The sequence below is a fragment of the Pseudorasbora parva genome, chromosome 12, assembly GCF_024679245.1.
Source record: "Pseudorasbora parva isolate DD20220531a chromosome 12, ASM2467924v1, whole genome shotgun sequence".
NCBI lineage: Eukaryota > Metazoa > Chordata > Actinopteri > Cypriniformes > Gobionidae > Pseudorasbora > Pseudorasbora parva.
The window spans coordinates 40,624,361-40,644,425 of NC_090183.1; the positions used below are offsets into that span (position 1 = coordinate 40,624,361).

General features: G+C 37.9%; 1 protein-coding gene across 3 annotated transcripts in view; it reads right to left on the reverse strand.

Moving 5' to 3' along the window:
• The window catches only part of LOC137094540 (novel protein similar to human membrane-associated guanylate kinase-related (MAGI-3) (MAGI-3)), a 152,814-nt gene that overhangs the window by 32,481 nt on the left and 100,268 nt on the right, over positions 1 to 20,065 (reverse strand). For all 3 annotated transcript variants that reach the window (XM_067460312.1, XM_067460310.1, XM_067460309.1), the window contains exons 3-4: positions 10,911 to 11,030; positions 5,083 to 5,289 (exon numbers count right to left, since the gene is read on the reverse strand). In XM_067460312.1, the coding sequence (XP_067316413.1) occupies positions 5,083 to 5,289; positions 10,911 to 11,030 (327 nt within the window). The remainder of the gene's footprint in view (positions 1 to 5,082; positions 5,290 to 10,910; positions 11,031 to 20,065) is intronic.

Here is a 20,065-nt window from a genome sequence, read left to right on the forward strand (position 1 = left end):
AAACACCATACATTGTCTGAAAGTTGATTTTATTAAATCAACACATCCTCTTTCTCATTGAAATGAATGGAGCACCCAGCGCGTCGAAAATTGACGATAAAGGTACGCCCAGTTCGTTGAAAAGTGACGACAAGGGGTCCTGGTCAAGCGTCCATATGTGACGAGTTGGGTGTGAGGATGTGTTGATTAAATATATAAAAAACCTAAAAAATATCTGACACCCAGATGAACACTTTATAGTTGGTTTTATGACTGAAGTTATTCTATTAAAATTCTAGGTAGAACCATGTAGCCTAGAAATCTAGACGCACCCTAGCGGCAGCAAATTTAATTTGCCCGCAAGTGTGGTCTAGCAACTCTCAATTCCTATCTGAGCTGTATTCCTCAGAATCTGGACGGCCCAATCACAATCGTGTAGGTAGGCTATAGAGTCGGCGGGCGGGGCCATAATGACGACGGCCGAATTGCGTTTGCGTGCTTCTAGTAACACAGTCTTCTAGTAAACACAGAAACTGGCGAACGGCGGCGGTCTTTCGAATCAGCTCTGCCCGCGCCTCCGGAAGACTTGGAGTTAAGCTTTCCTCTGAGAAAAGAACAAAGAGCGGCACTGAAGTCATTCTTAAAAAGGGAAGATGTGTTTACAGTCTATGGTTCGGAGTTTAGCCGACCGGATACGGCGAATGTTTAATCAGTCAGCGTGCTCCCCTTCACCGTCGTTGCTCCGGTTGGTGTAGCGCTATCCTATCGCGTGCAGAGGGAGTTTGAAAGACAACCGTTTACCCCCCCCCCCCCCCCCCCCCAATCAATATTGTATGTAACTTTAAAGACGGCCCATACATTTGCGAATATCAAACGTCCAACATCAAGCCAACTTTATGCTACTTAGATGTGCTATGGTCCTGCTGTGATTTTTGTTTAAAAATATTTTTGCTGCTGAAATGGAACAAAAAGAATCAGTCACTGTATGATGAATGAATCTCCTAGATTGCACATAGGCTACATCTCTGTTGTTCATGAGGAGAGTGCAGATTTCAGTGAGTGAGAGAACAAACCCCAGGCGTTTCAGTAATGACTAATCTGAAAGCCTCTGATTATATGACATTGCATTCATAAACTCAACAGAATCGCGTGTGATTGGTTATTTATTTTGAGAAGACTACAATTAAATTCAACCCGCCAAGTGTTACATGCCATGGCTGAAATACACTCACAAATGATGGGTAATATATAAATACTAGGGCCGGGACTCGATTAAAAAAATAATCGTATTAATTAGAGGCTTTGTAATTAATTAATCGAAATTAATCGCATTTTAATTGCATATAAATATTTGACCTGAGAACAATGAGAAGTCATTTTTCACATGGATTTTTAGTATACCATTGAATAATGACTGAATATATAAGCTTAATCAACAAAATATTGTTTCATATTTATTTCAGTCCAGCAGACCAGTGCAGTGTTTTTCCATTAAGTGTAGCAAAAGCATATTTGTGATATTTGAGGCTCGATGTGCTGCAGTGATACGCAAATTACTTGTTGTATAGCTTGCACACAACCATGCTCTTGTCGACGCTTCCATCCTTTCGTTTTTTAAAACAAAATTTCCCATCCACGGGGCCAAGCAAAGCGGTCTCATCAGCTTCTTCGTTCATGTTAACTATGGTTTGTTGTTGTCGTGACTCATGAGCGCTAGTTGGTGTTCCAGGTTAATCGGTCAGTCGAAACTCATTCATTGAAAAACGTGCCGTGGTGCAAAAATAAGTGTGGTTAAAATTGTTATTTATTTTTTTGTCTTCAGTCTTCAACTGTCCAATTTTGGTGAGCTCGTGCAAAGTGTAGATTCTTTTTCCTATTTGTAGTGGAGATGAGTGGTACCCGGTGGGGTCTTCTGCTGTTGTAGCCCATCCGCCTCAAGGTTGTGTGTGTGTTGTGGCTTCACAAATGCTTTGCTGCATACCTCGGTTGTAACGAGTGGTTATTTCAGTCAAAGTTGCTCTTCTATCAGCTTGAATCAGTCGGCCCATTCTCCTCTGACCTCTAGCATCAACAAGGCATTTTCGCCCACAGGACTGCCGCATACTGGATGTTTTTCTCTTTTCGCACCATTCTTTGTAAACCCTAGAAATGGTTGTGCATGAAAATCCCATAACTGAGCAGATTGTGAAATACTCAGACCAGCCCGTCTGGCACCAACAACCATGCCACGCTCAAAATTGCTTAAATCTCCTTTCTTTCCCATTCTGACATTCAGTTTGGAGTTCAGGAGATTGTCTTGACCCGGACCACATCTCTAAATGCATTGTAGCAACTGCCAAGTGATTGGTTGATTAGATAATTGCATTAATGAGAAATTGAACAGGTGTCCCTAATCATTCTTTAGGTGAGTGTATATATAAATGTAAACCTCTTGCTACTAATATACAGCAAATCTCAACTGCCTGAGAATTATGCTATCGAAAATTGTCAAATATATTAATTTATTGAAAGTTATAGTATACATCCTACTTTATCTGCATACATACAGTATACTCATGTAAAGTAATATATTATATATCAATATATAGTAAAAAATCGGCTGTGATTGCTTACATTATTGCAAAATATAAACTCTATTAGCTCATTGTATGCAATATGACTGCAAGTGCAATTGCAATTAATATTTCTAATATTTCTCTTTAACAATGTTATCTCATATTTTATGCTAAATAGTCTATTTATAAATGCATTCTATCTACTGCTATCCACACAACTCAATCTCAAAACTATTGTTACAATCATTACGAAAACAAAAACGGCATTCCATTTCCGTCACTACCATAGCCAGGTTACCGCATAGAAAGAAATGCCTGGTAACAGCAGCAGTCTGTGTTTGTATGTAAAAGTAGTAAGTATGTGTGTGCATGCATGATAACTAATACACTGCCATTTTCCCTCTCTTCAAAACACACTTGAAGTGACAGAAGCCTTTAAAGCAAATATGACACTATTCTGTGGCAAGGACACTTCCCATTAAATGACTCTTTTAACATGAGCCAAAGGATTACTTACTTCAGCGAATATTCAACAACTATTCCCTCTTCACTGGCTTATGCAGGGGCTAGGGAAACCTCACCCGTCCCAGCAGTCAAACATGACTATTCAAACACAACAGCTTTTAATTAATATCAGAAAAAACAGCTGTGTCAAGGAGGCTAAGAGATCAACAGAAAGAGTATAAAAGGGTAATGTAGAGGTACCATGGTATTTGATGGAAATACAGTAATAATTTGTATCATGTACCATGTAGCCTGAACAATTTGTATTCCTGTGATATTTTAACGTTTTGTCCACAAAACTTTGGCATTACCATAGTACAATTTGGCACGAGACTGCAAGAACCATGAAGGTGTCCTGTGGTATCTGGTACCAAGACGTTAGCAGCAGATCCTTCAAGTCCTGTAGGTTGTGAGTTGGAGCTACCATGGATCGAACTTGTTGCTCCAGACCAGCACATCACACAGATACTCAATTGGTTTGGCATCTGGGCAATTTGGAGGCCAGGGCAACACCTTGAACTCTTCATAATGTTCTTTAAACCATTCCTGAACAATGAGTGCATTATCCTAATGGAAGAGGCTAATTCTTGACCAGTTGAACTGCTCAAAGGTCCAGTTCCAGCACTCGCATGCTCATTGGTGCTTTAGACGGTGGACAGGGGTCATCATAGGCACTTTGAGTCTGAGGCTGATGCATTGTGTGTTGTGACACATTCTTCCCATAACCATCATCAACATTTTGTGTGACTTGTGCCACAGTAGACCTTCTGTTGGCTCGGACCAGACGGGATAGCTTCCGTTGCCCTCATGCATCGATGAGCCTTGAGTGCCTGTGGCTGGTTTGTGGATTATCTCTCCTCGGACCACTGTTGGTAAATTCTCACAGCCCATTTAAGAGATAATCTGACCCAGTTACCTTGCCAATACAATTTGGCCCTAGTCAAAGTCGTATGTATGTATGTATGTATGTATGTATGTATGTATGTATATATGTATGTATGTATGTATGTATGTATTTATGTATGAATGCTGCCAAAATGTGTGTATTTATTTAACTTAATAATTATTTATTTTTTAGTATGCCATACAATTACCATGGTACTTCCATGGTTTTACATACATCTGCATATTCCACACAGCTTATATGCAAGAAGATATGCATGGCGTAAGAATAGTATAAGAACATAATTTAAGGCACAAAAAAAAAAGAACAAAAAAATACTGAGGGTATAAGCTTGGTTCCTTCATGGGACATTTTTGGCTTACACTGTAAATGTCAAAGGCAAGTGTTAAAAGCTAAAGCCCTTTAAACATCTAAACAGCTCATTTATGTTTAAAGCAGATCAACACCAGGGTCACTGACATGAATCCTTCACGCATTAAGCAAGCCATTATGAAGCAATGTGACTTGCTTACCAAATGCTACTCTGAAGTACTGCAGTATACAAATAGAGCATACATTTCAGGCTTCAAGCCTTGAAAGCACAACCGCTGATCTCAAAAGGATTATAAGGTTATACTGTGAACTAATGAGAGCATGTGAGCAGAGGGTTTGGCTCTTTTTTAAGCAAAGCTTGCCTCTCGGTGCTGAGTTCTCCTTGAGTAAAGGACAAGGTTCTTCTCTGAGAGATCATATAAGTCCTCCGACTGATCATTCGCATGAGTGAAGCAGACTGCAGGTTAAAGCCTCAAGCACACAGCAAGTTTGGCAAAGATTTGCTGTCTGAGACAAATTTCAGGAATATTAACGACTTCTGTCTTGTAGGGCAAAATCAGCAGTCTTCATTTGACATGCTCCCTGATAACCAATCGCCTTTGCGATTAATCTTATTTTCCAATGAAGTTTTGATAAATTCAGATATTTTATTTATATTGTAAGTTTTGACATAAAATAACTATATCAAACTGAGATCTGTCTCTGCAGTCATACAGATTGTGGTTAACACAAGCACACACACACGCACGCACGCACGCACGCACGCACGCACGCACGCACGCACGCACGCACGCACACACAAACACACATTAAAGTCCACCCACTGACCTGGGATACCATTTGGGAGCTGTGGTCGTTCCTCATCCTCTTCCTCCTCAGGGACCACGCTGTCCTTGCGGTCCATCTTACTGACAGAGGTGGTGCGCTTTCGTTGGACTTCGGAGCCATAATCCTCCTCAAACAGAACCTGATCGACCAGGTCAGGCTGAACCAAGTTGGGCTCCGCAGGAGGTTTGGGAGTGCCATAGAAGTTACCTGAAGAAATGAAGAACTCATTTTGATTCATGACATTTTTAAATAAATCATGAAACTTGTGAGGGTTGTGTAACGTTTTTGCTACATAAGCTTTAATTTAACAAGCCACAAACCTCTTTAGTTCGATGAAACGGCTGATTCGGTAATCTACGTTTTTATCGCTACCTCCACTTTCTTTCTCAAAAATATCTAGGTGTCGACTATCCAAATATGCAGTGTGAAATGTTATACTTTCCATTCAGTAGTGCCTTGAAAGTAATTACACTCACCACTGGATTCAGTAATGAAACTTTTCCCACTATCTTCTCATGCAAAATTCAGTTCATTAATATGCATCAGAAACAATGGTACAGCCAATCAGTGGAGCAGCATAATGCATTTAAATTAATTTCTAATTTGATGGTACATGTCAATGTGTGTGTGTGTGTGTGTGTGTGTGTGTGTGTGTGTGTGTGTGTGTGTGTGTGTGTGTGTGCGTCTTTGGATTGAAGGGTGGTGCTTCATTATTCCCTTTTTATGTAAGACTAAAGAAATCACTCTCAGTGTGATTAGATTCAGTCAATGGAAAGGCATCTTTTCAAATCAACCGTTCAACCTTCACCAATTATAAACAGATTAATTTAAATTATCCAAATTTGTTGTTTTGTTTCTTTGCTCCCTTCATCCTGAAAATAAATATGCTGCCCCTAGAAGTCATTAGTGTCTGTTTAAGAAAAAAAAGCTTTTAAAGGTCACATATTCATCTTTTGCCAACGTAAAATATAATCCTTGTAATCAGTCAAAAGAATAATCCTCTCCTTTTTAGATTGTAAATTCTAAAGAGTTTAATTAGCAAATAGAAACTGAAACCATGTGGGAATAGGCTTTTTCACAAGCAATTAACTACTGTTGACAACTTCGCTCACCTCTCATGAATATGCAGTGATAAATATTCACTCCTTCCCTCTTTGTCTCTCTTCATTATATAAATGAGATCTCCTGCTATCCAGTACCAAAGTGTAAGGAACGTTTTTGTGCTGCCACCATAACATTTGTCATACATTATGTGCGTCATCATGTGAGAACAGCATGTTACCAAGACTATAGTCTCACTGAGAGAGACATTATATATTGGAAAATAAATTTTATTCCAGTTTGCAGCTTAATAATAATGGCGAAAATATGCACAATTAGACAGTAACAACATTTAAATCAGCCAATCACAGTTAAACTTTGTTAATATGACATGAATTGACAAGCACATTTCTGAACAGTAGTGTTTATCACAGTTTACACAGAAATATAAAGCAGCAAACCTGTTTTTAACGTTAATAATAAGAAGAAATGTTTCTGGAACACCAAATCAGCACATTATAAAGATTTTATAAAGTAATTGCTGCTGAAAGTAAGTAATTCAGCTTAGAGAAAAAATTACCGTTATTTTAGGGTTCAATTCTCAGGATTAACTTGTTGCTTATTATTAGCATTCATATTACTAGGTAGGATATTGGCTGTTTATTAGTACTTATAAAGAACATTATGTATTATTCTGCATGACCTTATTCTACAACCCTTAAAGCAACATTATGTAATTTTTCCATCTGCTAGAGGGCGCCTATTCAAAACAATAGTTCGCCAAGTTTGAGCTAAGAATCTTGGGACATGTGGTTTTCCCTGACAACCGATGGAAAATAAAATCGGGATAGGACTCTGGCAGAAATCATGTTCATGGATGTGATTATTAATGTTACTGTAGTGTGAAGCAGAGCAGGACAGAGTGTTGTGGGAGCGGAGCACAGCCGCTGGAGCGATTGTTGAGCAACACACGCCTCGCAAGAAGCAGGACTTTTATTATGACAGGACACAGTTGCTGGCGCCATTTCCACTTTTCCGGTCATGATTATGAGGTAATGCAGCTCTGTTTATCATATTAGATACATTTAAATGTGTTTAAAATGATGTTATGACGTTACTCTGTGCGTTCACTCTGCGGCTGCTGTGACACTTGTTCACACTGCTAAGAGTAAAGCGTTTCTGCCAAATAAAACCGGAAACCGAGGGTAATGCAGATATTACACAACTGACAAGCGACTCCCTCAGACGCTATGCTCAGACATCCCGGCTCTTTGGTTAAAATAGCAATTTTCTCAAAATTTACAAATAGTTGGGAAAATTTGGGATATTGTTAAGTAATCAACTGAACAAAATATATAACATTTGACTGGTTTTTGGATATTTTACTGCATAAATCTTACATAGTGCACCTTTAAAGGAGTAGTTCACTTTAAAATGAACATTTACATTATTATTTGTGTCCCCTTCAGAAATTGCCCTTGAGATATTTTTGGTTTACTGGTTTAAAGTGAACTGATCCTTTAATCTTTCACAATACTTAAACTTAAATGCTACAAAAACTACCTTACTAACTTTTAATAAGCATTGAAATAAATTAGAAGTTTATTGAGTAAACAAAGAGTTTATTTAGCTGAATCTTGATCAAATAAATGATCCCCTCAAAGTCTTGATCTTGTCTTGGTCTCAACACACACTCGTCTTGGTCTCAACACACACTCGTCTTGGTCTCGTTTAGGTCTTGACTACAGAAGCATGAAATGTATACCAATATTCTGCAAGCTCATTTAGACAAATGTAAAAAACGAAAAGAAAATTGTCACAAAATAAATAAACCAACAACAACTAAAGTGTTATTTATTTGAGTGAATTTTACCAAAACTGGTAAAATAATTATCATAGTTCATCTCCATAAATCAAAAGGAAAAATATCCTTTGAATAAATAACATTAGGAATATTTTAAGCATTTTTGCATTATTTGCATATACATTTAAACATTTTAAATGTAAATATTGTCACCAAACATCTTATCTGCTATAAAAATAGACTTAAATGTCTTAATCCAGCTTTTTGATTATATATATAGAGACTCAGGATTATCTTTCTTCATTCAATCAGAATTATTCCAAGTGAACAGAGAACATCTATCCATTTAATGGACTAAAAATGGTGTTGATATGCGACTCAACAGGCAATCAGTACAGTGAATTGCGCCTCGGTCTATTCATGTTTACAGATCGCCCCCATTGAGATTTTCTGTCTGTATGCTTTCAACGAGCGCTAAATCTTTATTGATCAGGATCAACTCTTAATTCAACCAAGCTTGCTTAGACAGGATTACATTAAAAGCTGCCTTGAGGGTTGTAAATGTATCCACACTACTGGAATGAGGGAATCAGAAAGGCTAAAATCTGTTTGCTACTGCTCAAGCATGACCACATAGAGACATTTGATGTTGTAAATCTATATAACGCTGCACGCCATATCATTTTGCTCTCCAGTAAATATGTTGTAAAACCATATTGTGATAAAGGGTGAACTACTCCTTTAAGGAACAGTATGCTGGGATTAAAGTATGCGTGTGTTTGCATGCATGCGTGTGTGTGTGTGTGTGTGTGTGTCCTAGGATCATAACGTCTCCCTCTTGGAAAGCAGAACACATATGGGCATTTCTTACTGGCATGGCTCCCTGTCCCAGCAGGCTTTGCCTGGCATGAGTCTGGTCCCTCTGTCGACATGGGGCCACAGTGAATGCACTCGCCTGGCATGCTATCTGTCTCTCAGGACAGAGACATTTAAACCTACTAGACTGCAGAGGGGAGGACAAACACATGCTTGTCTTCTTTTCATTAATGAAGGAAAAAGAAAGTGCTCTAAAAATAAGTTGTATATAGTATCTTTCAAAAGATTTTTAATGTTCTTTGAAAAAAAAGCCAGGGCATGCAGTTATTTGAATATAGTGAAACCAGTAATAATATGAAATATTACAATTTAAAAGAACACTTTTTTTGGTTTTTCATATATTATAAAATGTAATTTATTCCTGTGATACATTTTCAGTATCATTACTCCAGTCAGTTTCACTTGATTCCCCAGAAATCATTCTAATAAGCTGATTTGGTGCTTAAAAAACATTTCTTACTAATGTTGAAAACAGTTATATGCTTCTTAACATTTTGGTGGAAACCATGATTCAATTTTTATCAGGATTTTTTGACTAATAGAATAACATTATAAATGTCTTTACTGTCACTGGTTTTGATCAATTTAATGAATCCCGAAGCTCCCGTTCCACCACATCCCAAAGATGCTTTATTGAGATCTGGAGACTGTGGGGCCATTTTAGCAGTGAACTCATTGTCATGTTCAAGAAACCAATATGAAGTTATTCAAGCTTTGTGACATGGTGCATTATCCTGCTGGAAGTAGCCATCAGAGGATGGGTACAAGGTGGTCATAAAGGAATGGACATGGTCAGAAACAATGCTCAGGTAGGCCGTGGCATTTAAATGATGCCCAATTGGCACTAAGGGGCCTAAAGTGTGCCAAGAAAACATTCCCCACACCATTACACCACCACCACGAGCCTGCACAGTGGTAACAAGGCATGATGGATCCATGTTCTTATTCTGTTTACGCCAAATTCTGACTCTACCATCTGAATGTCTCAACAGAAATTGAGACTCATCAGACCATGCATTTTTCCAGTCTTCAGCGGTCCAATTTTGGTGAGCTCATGCAAATTGTAGCCTCTTTTTCCTATGTGTAGTGGAGATGAGTGGTACCCGGTGGGGTCTTCTGCTGTTGTAGCCCATCCGCCTCAAGGTTGTGCGTGTTGTGGCTTCACAAACGCTTTGCTGCATACCTTGGTTGTAACGAGTTATTTCAGTCAAAGTTGCTCTTCTGTCAGCCCATTCTCCTCTGACCTCTAGCATCAACAAAGCATTTTCGCCCACAGGACTGCCACATTCTGGATGTTTTTCTCTTTTCACACCATTCTTTGTAAACTCTAGAAATGGTTGTGCGTGAAAATCCCATAACTGAGCAGATTGTGAAATACTCAGACCAGCCCGTCTGGCACCAACAACCATGTCACGCTCAAAATTGAGGCATTGAGCATTGAGGCAACTGCCATGGGATTGGTTGAGTAGATAATGGCATTAATGAGAAATTGAACAGGTGTTCCTAATAATCCTACAATATATATATACAGCTCCTTTCATTGGCCATTTGTTGAAAAAATAATATTATACTCTTTGCGGAAAGTGCAAATGCAGGGAACAGGCTGCCATTTTCAGGAATTTACTGCAAGCTCTGAGGTTTGCATCAAGCTCTGCAAAGCTTGTTTGCATGGTGTAAACCTGTGCTAACTGACTCACTTTCTGTAAGATTTGGAGGCTAAATCCATCATACAGTACGTTTTGGAGGCTGCACTGTCATGACATTTTTTTTTGGACAAAATGAATGCCTAGAGGTGTTGGTGACAGGGTTTACTCCAGTCAAGTAAACACTAAATGTGCATTTCCAGGAATGTTGAAGCGTAAGAATAGTGATTATATTTAGGTTAAGCTTAGAATTTGTGCTTTGGTTCTTGTAAATAAAAAAAAATTAAAAACATACTTGCTTTCAATGTGATTTTTCACTTGTATATCGTCTATTGGGTAGACTTGAAAAATAAATAGCATCCTTTCAACAAGCCACATAAAAAAAATCATATGAGGTATGAGGTATCATTCATGTTTTGGGACGTTTGTATGAAGAATATCAGTATAGAGAGTGGCTTTCATACCATCATATGTTCCACTCTCCAGAAGTAATCCACTCTCTTCCAGGATGCGAAAATCCCCCACGCTGATGAAATTATAGTCCACTCCTGGAACCTCCCCATCTCTGGGCAACCGGGTGGTACCTTCCAGTAAAACAAACACAATTAGTGACAGTAAACTAGTTCTGCTGAGAAGATCCTACACCCACAATCCCCTTTGCTGCAAACTTTGTGTCTGTCTAAACACAGCCTCAGATTGACCATAATAAAATTGGATTCCCTGGCTGCATTTGAGAAATTCCTTTGAGAACAAGTGCCCAAACTCTCATAGATTACACCTGGATACTGGGAAACTGGATGGGTTAAGTGGTAAAAAGGAAGGTTTTTGGCAACTTGCAATGCTTTAAACGATGAAAAATGACATGCTTTAACATACTTGCTATGAAAATGGTTTTAAAACACTGAGAAATGTACAGTATTAGCCAAATTCAGTAGAACAAGGACATATTACATCATACCAGAGGAAATCTTGTGTTATTTAGTGTGTTATTCAAGCGTAGTGTAGTCACAGATTGCTTTATTCACAAGGGAGGTGGTGACAGAGGTGGAAAGTGTGCACAGAACGTACAATGAGATTCAGTCTCTGAAGAAAACTGTCTGCAGTGTATCAAAAATGCTTTATTTTCACCCTTCAGTTTCTCAGCCCAGTCCACATTTACTCACCCTAACATTGTACAAAAGTTGTATGAATTTCTTTCTTCAGTTAAGGACAAAAGTAGATGTTTTGCAGGATGTTCAAGCTTATCTTTAATCATAGGGTAAGGAGATGTGTTTCCCTTTAAAAACACATTAAAAATTACTATCTATCTATCTTTCTGTCTGTCTGTCTACCTACCTACCTACCTACCTACTTACCTACCTACCTCTATCATATAGCGACAATGTTGGCAGATCAGTATTATAGTTTATTAATAATTAAGACCTAATACATTAATTTATCTATCTATCTATCTATCTATCTATCTATCTATCTATCTGTCTGTCTGTCTGTCTGTCTGTCTGTCTGTCTGTCTGTCTGTCTGTCTGTCTGTCTGTCTGTCTGTCTGTCGGTCGGTCGGTCGGTCGGTCGGTCGGTCGGTCGGTCGGTCGGTCGGTCTGTCTGTCTGTCTGTCTGTCTGTCTGTCTGTCTGTCTATCTGTCTATCTATCTATCTATCTATCTATCTATCTATCTATCTATCTATCTATCTATCTATCTATCTATCTATCTATCTATCTATCTTTGTGTTCCACAGAAGTGATATGGATTAGGAACAACGTGATGAGAATGTTTTAATGAAATCAAATTCATGCATGCATGCTTTTTTTTTTCTTTTCTTTTTTTTTTTTTACCCCTAAACCAAGATAAAAATGTTAATTCTGTGCGCTTAAGCCTGCTTGAGAGTGTTTGCTCCAAAAATATCAAATAGAAACAGTACACATTTGGACCTAATTTCAGAGGTGGGTTGTTTAGCAGCAAAATCCTCATAAGAGACATCCGAGGGTGGCATTTCTTGCGAATAAAAGGCCAAAAATAAAAGATGACATTTTCTCGGTTCTGTTCATGTGTGTGCTAGGAAATGCCACCAGGCTCTACTGTCATTTGAAGGACATTTACATTAGATCCAGCAAAGTGAAATGCCAGAGTCAAGTGTCTGAGGAGACCTGACTCTAACTTAAGAGCAACTAATATAAAAAAAACGCCTCCTTTACATTTTCCTTGGAGAGCAACTGTGTAAATGCCACAAGAAGAGGGAACCGGAACAACAGCACTGGTTTAAAGATATGTGAATATCTACTGGCAAGGTTAAAAGGGGTTAACTTTTTTAACATCCATAAAACAGGCGCTGGCTATATAATTAGAATATCATCAAAAATTTGATTTATTTCACTAATTGCATTCAAAAAGGGAAACTTGTTATATTCATTCATTACACACAGACTGATATATTTCTAATGTTTATTTATTTTAATCCTGATGATTATAACTTATTCAGTATCTCAGAAAATTAGAATATTTCTTAAGACATTCAATTTCTCATTAAAAATTGTGGGACGTAAACCATTCTGCAATATTCCCCTGTACTCAAAAGCATTAAATGCTTTTTACAGTATAATCACTGGTATTTCTCACCAATACCAGCAGCTAAAAAGGCTCCCCACACAATGACACCTCTTCCTCCATGCTTCACTGTGACAGAGATGCATTTATTATAATATTTCTCGACAGGTTTTCAAAGACACCGCTCTGAAGCATCACCATGCAACTCATGACACAACCATTCCACTCCACACAACCCCGCTGAATCAAACTTTCCATATTCTGACAAAAAAGTAATTCTGTCTTTGATGCAATGGCTTTTTAATTTTTGCATTTGTTTTTTAATTTTTACTTACATTTTCGCAAATTTCCAGACCAATAATTAAGACAATTAAAAGCTTAGGGATTTATTTTATTTTCCCAGGAGCACTGTAAAAAAAAAAATTCTAATTGAACATTTTCTAGTGACTGATCACGTCTAAATTTTTCAGTTGGCCAAATTGCAATTCTGTGAATTGATGCAATTTAATTCACAGAAATTCATTTTGGCCAACTGAAAAATTTAGATGTGATCAGTCACTAGAAACTTTTCAATTGGAGACATCTTTTTTTTTTTTTTTACAGTGAAGATTGTTGTAATTATAATTGGGAAAGTTAGATTTATATCCTCTTGGTTAATTGCTAATTGCTCGAACACGAACTCGGATTCGGATTCGGATCGCCAATGTCACATGATTTCAGCAGTTTGGATCGAGTGTCACACTGCCAAACTGCTGAAATCACGTGACATTGGCGATCCGAATCATTGATCGATTCACTGATTCATGAACCGTTTGAATCTTTTTTGAGGAACACCGAAGAGAAGACAATGCTGAATAAAGTCATAGTTTTTTGTTATTTTTGGACCAAAATTGTATTTTCACTGCTTCAAGAGATTCTAATGAACTAACTGATGTCACATATGGACTACTTTGATGATGTTTTTATTCCCTTTCTGGACATGAACAGTATAGTGTGCCTACACATGGATACGCTGTTGGACTAAATATAAAATATCTTAAACTGTGTATCTGAAGATGACCAGAGGTCTTACGGGTGTGAAACGACATTAGGGTGAGACATTAATTACATCAATTTCATTTTTGGGTGAACTAACCCTTTAAGTCACGGTTTATGCAACTGGCCCAAAGCCAGTTTAAAATGATGTGAAAAACCCATGAATTTGAGCATTTTAAATTCAAATTTTTAAACAAAATACCTACATCAGAGAACGTTAAACTACTCCAGACTTTGGGTTTCAAAATGCAATGCCTCTTCTGCAAAACTGTATTTCCCTTTCCATGCACCATAGCATCTCTGAAGAAATGAAAGCGTTCGCAGCGCTCTCCGACTGGAAACTCTGATGCGCTCAAAGACTGTGATGCGGCAGGTTGTGAGCAGGTTACGTAATATCAGCCGGCTACATCTCAGTTGGCCTCTGAAGTCAGTTTAATCACAGGCCGGTTCTGAAAGAGGTCCGCAGATCCCCCGGGCGACCACCTGCTCAGGCAGCATTCTGGTGCAGAAGGGATATGAGTAGCACCTTAGGCTGCTCTTTATTCCTCTCCATCAGAGAAGCTTTTAACAACTTTTGTTCATAGCTCCATAAAGCAGCTTTGTGACTGCAAATACCGGAGGCTCTCTCTTCCTCCAACTCCATTTCTCCTCTACTTCCTCAGACTTTTTTCCTCACTTCTTCCCTTCTTTACTCTGCTGTTTTAAACTCTTACTTACTGACTAAGATAAAGAGTGAGAGTAACTAGGCCAAGCACAGAGTGACCTAAGGACAAGAGAAGACGATGTTATGCTTAAAATGGCATCTAATGGAAGTTCTTTTGTCATTTTATGTTAATTCGGATTGTCTCAAGCCTGCTAATTTTCCATAAACATCAAAGAGTAATTTTTCATTCTTATGGGGAAATTATTTATAATTCATTATTATTTTTTAAACTTCAACGGATTCAGAAATAAAATAAAAATATGTTAATCAAAAACTCTATTATTAGACAGTTCGACAGCTGAGATATAAAAGCTGATGTCTATGTTTAATGCCAGTGATAAAATGCACAGCTAAACAGTCTCCACTGGCTGTATTTCAAGTTGTTTAAATGGGTCACTTTCCTTCAAATCCACTTATAATATCAGTCATTGTTTCTTTTTTACAAACATTTTTCTCTTTCACCTTTAAAATAAAAGTTTTGTGTTGTTGTTGTTGCTGTGCCTTTAAGATGTCCCTCTTTACACCTGATGTGAGTAACGGCATTTTGCTGTGCTTTTTCTCGGAAGCTGTGTGTTTGCTGTCAAGTCTAATACGGTTTGCACCGCCCCAGGCTGCCTTCAGTAACATCTTCATTACGTTGTGACAAGTTCACAAAACAATCGGCACTGGAATGTGCCGCACAAACCGGTGATGATCTTGATGATCATGGATTGTTAAAAATAAACTTTTGCTGCTCATTTTAACACTGAAATCTTTCAGAAGGATATTTAGCTAGAAAAAGCAATAAACGGATAGAGGTATGCATAGACCTTTTGCAAAAATGGATCGGAGAGTAATTTAGCAGAACACTACACTCCAAAGCAAAATCTATATCTTATGATATAGATTTTCTAATATTATGTCATTAAGATTTTGATAAATTTTAATAAATTAATAAACACTTTTATTCAGCAAAGACACATTCAATTGATCAAAGGGGACGGTAAAGCCATTTATAATGTTACAAATTATTTATATTTGAAAAATGTCTATCCTGAAAAAATGTAGCAGTTTCCACACAAAATAAATTTTAGTATACTGTATACAGTTATACAGTACACTGATGGACAAATAAAATTAATGTATTAGGTCTTAATTAATTGTAATTAATAAACTATAATACTGATCTTCCAACATTGTCGCTATATGATAAATTAAAATAAGCTGATAACATTGCTGATAACAACGACTGTACAGCCGAATCAAATTTTGTTGCAATATTATCCTGTTTAACACTGTGAAGCTGCTTTGAAACAATCGTCATTGTAAAAGCGCTATATAAATAAAGTTGCCTTTTATTTGACTATGGAAAGATTCCATCAATTTACAAAAACACAACGTGTGTGTGTGTGTGTGTGTGTGTGTGTGTGTGTGTGTGTGTGTGTGTGTGTGTGTGTGTGTGTGTGTGTGTGTGTGTGTGTGTGTGTGTGTGTGTGTGTGTGTGTGTGTGTGTGTGTGTGTGTGTGTGTGTGTGTGTGTGTGTGTGTGTGTGTGTGTGTGTGACCTGGTAATCCCTACGTTATGGGGACAAAATGTCCCCACAAAGATGGCAATATCCGAAATCCTTGTCCTTGTGGGGACATTTTTAGGTCCCCATGAGGAAAACATCTTATAAATCGCACAGAAGGAGTTTTTTTGAGAAAGTAAAAATGCAGAATGTTTCCTGTGATGGGTAGGTTTAGGGGCAGGGGCAGTGTAAGGGGGATAGAATATATGGTATGTACAGCATAAAAACCATTACGTCTATGGTGAGTCCCCAGAAAGATAGCGCACCAGACGTGTGTGTGTGTGTGTGTGTGTGTGTGTGTGTGTGTGTGTGTGTGTGTGTGTGTGTGTGTGTGTGTGTGTGTGTGTGTGTGTGTGTGTGTGTGTGTGTGTGTGTGTGTGTGTGTGTAATGTGACTTATGCTGGCCAATTGAGTCACAATGAGCACATTTAATTGAGCACAATAAGTTATTGTTTTTACCTTCAAAATGTTTGATTTGTTTGAATATGACAAAGAATGACTGAGCTACACCTGTTTGAAGTCGATAGAGTCAGTAAAGTCACTTCTGAGAAAAAAAAAAAAGTTTTCTGAAGGTTCCAAAACAAAATCACCTTGCAAGTACACCTTAACATCCTTGGTAATAACACAATATATGGCACACATCAAGTCAAAACCCATATCTATAGGAATATATATATTCAGCTTTTCTCCCCATGATACCACAATTACTTAAATAACATTAATAAAACAGAAAGCCTATATAAATACCTATAGTACCACACAAATCTGTTATAATGTTTCACATTAGATGTTTTTTCCTCACCAGTTAACCAAATGTTCACTTAAGACATAACAGATAATGTTTGCGTAATATTGTAATAGTGTTTATCGGGATTATGCGCTGTTTGAGGCGTCTTTGTGCGTAAGCTTCAGATCTGTATGTCAGCAGAAAATTTTGCAAGGATAAGGTACTCCTCTCAGAAAACATACAAATAAAGATACTTTTAGATGTTTAATTGCTATTTGGAGCTTTGGGACCTCTACACGAGGGCTTAATTAACTCATTTTTGTGAAAACCTCAAAATAGACGTTTTTCACTTGTTTTGCCCGTAGCTTAAAATGATCCCGCGCGCATTCCGACTCTCCGACTTTGCCAGCACGGGTCATACACACACACGAATACAAACAGACAAACAAACAAACAAACGCACACACACACACACGCACGCACATGTCGCACACACACACACACACACACACACACACACACACACACACACACACACACACACACACACACACACACACACACACACACACACAGGATTTCCCAGCAGAACATTGCCCAAAGCACACTGCCTCCGCCGACCTTCTTCCCATAGTGCATCCTGGTGCCATGTGTTCCCCAGGTAAGCAACGCACACGCACCCGGCCATCCACGTGATGCAAAAGAAAACATGATTCATCAGACCAGGCCACCTTCTTCCATTGCTCTGTGGTCCAGTTCTGATGCTCACGTGCACGCTGTTGCCGCTTTCGGTGGTGGACAGGGGTCAGCATGGGCACCCTGACTGATCTGTGGCTCTGCAGCCCCATATATGTAACAAACTGTGATGCACTGTGTATTCTGACACCTTTCTATCAGAACCAGCATTAACTTCTTGAGCAGTTTGAGCTTCAGTAGCATGTCTGTTTAATCGAACCACACGGGCTGATAACTGACCCAGTTATCTAGCATCACAATTTGGCCCTTGTCAAACTCCCTCAAATCCTTACACTTGCTTATTTTACACTCACATCAATTATGAGGACAAAATGTTCTCTTGCTCCCTAATATATCCCACCAACTAACAGGTGCAGAGATGAAGAGATAATAATATATATAAAACAGGGTTTTTGTCAATCGTAATATTTCATAAAAGTTTCACAAATTGAATAAAAAAATGTCTTTGAATCTGTCAATTCAGTTTGGTATAGTGGACAAACATGCATTAAAATTAATTTGTAATTTAATAAACAATTACTTTTATATGTTTGGACTTATGCTCATTCTATAATTGAAAAGAAAGGCATGCTTTTGCCTAAAAAAGACTGAAATGATTCTATAAAACGAAACCTAATTTGAATATGACTTTATCATATCGCAGATCATACCGCAAGTATGTGAATAAGACGCAGAATTTCTGCGTTGAAATGCCACTTGCTAAAGTGTCAGTAAATTTGCCCCTCAGAGCGTTTTATGACCCATTTGTCACTGTCACTTATCAAATTAGACTAAATAGGGAATAGCGAACTAGCTGAATAAGAAACTAATGAGCAGTGTGCTACTGCTTTGAGAAGAAACATGCTCTCAGAAACCCACTCCACAACTCTCCAGAGAAACAGCAAACATCTCACACAGCGCATCACAAAGAAGAGCCACTGCAGAGGGCCAGACCGACAGGAGAGGAGCTTCCCAACTACACTATTAACACACCGGTGTGAGAAATGGCCAAAGGATTCACTCCAAACGCCAAATGACTGAGAGGAAAAATGAGATTACCAGACTAACCGAGAAAGATGGAGAGGACATATGTTCTTACATTTCATGATATGTTTTAATGATACAAAAAGGAGAATTCTGTCCAAGCAGAATTTTAAATGAGGTGAAGCATTATATTATATTATATTATATTATATTATATTATATTATATTATATTATATTATATTATATTATGGTCTGTCTGAATACTCGTTTCTGATTGGCTAGAAGGTGTGCAATAAAAGGTGTGCAACTAATGAAGCACACACACATACTCAAACAGTGAGAGCAGGGATTGCATTGTGCATACACAGAAACATTCAGGAGAACATAAACTTTAGTTTTTAACACTGCCCAGGGACTTTTAGTAATAAAATAGCTTTCGCTACTGAATCGCTACATTATATTTCTCAGCAATGAGGCGGTTACATTGTTATTTTGAAGTAATTGAGCTCATTGTTAACAGAGAGATGCTGAACAAACGCAGATACCAATCTCTCTCTCAATAATTAATTCAAATAAATTAATTCATGCATATAAATGTAATCTTACACACTACTTTACTTACTACACTACTTACTAGGGATGGCTCGATACCACAATTTTGGCTTCGGTACGGTACCACAATCTATTACCGAAGTACCGATATTAAATCGATACCACAAGGTCTGATATTAGCGCGGGTATATCGCACGCGAATGAGAACAATTATGCAAGTTTTGAGTTTATAAAGTGGGAAATTACCACAAATGTTTATTGTAAATTAATTAGCAAAGCTTATCACATCAAATCAGTCATTTGAAAACTTTCTTGTGAGAAATAATTTCAGCAAAAATCTCTCAAAATTAGCAAATTGCTTCTGGTTTCAAAAGACATCGCACTACACTAAAGCAATCTGCATAATCCGATTCAACATTTCACACTCGTCTCGGGATGGAGAACGGAAATCATTTGAACATGCAAGCGATTTTATAGCATTTCGTAATAACAGTTACAGGAGACATGAGCTTATAACAACGACACACACACACACACACACACACACACACACACACACACACACACACCTGTCACTTAGTCACGCTCGCACATTACACATTAAGTTTCCTTAAACAGTCAAATACACAGAATTATGTACAAATGTCCGTTTAACACTAAAGTTTATGTGAATACTTTAGTGAGTATTCACATAAACACAGTCGGCGGTGTCTAACGCGAATGTAAATAGTGCAATAGTATGCGTGCAAATATAATGAGATCTAAATGTCATTGGTTGAAACGAACGCTGGAGATT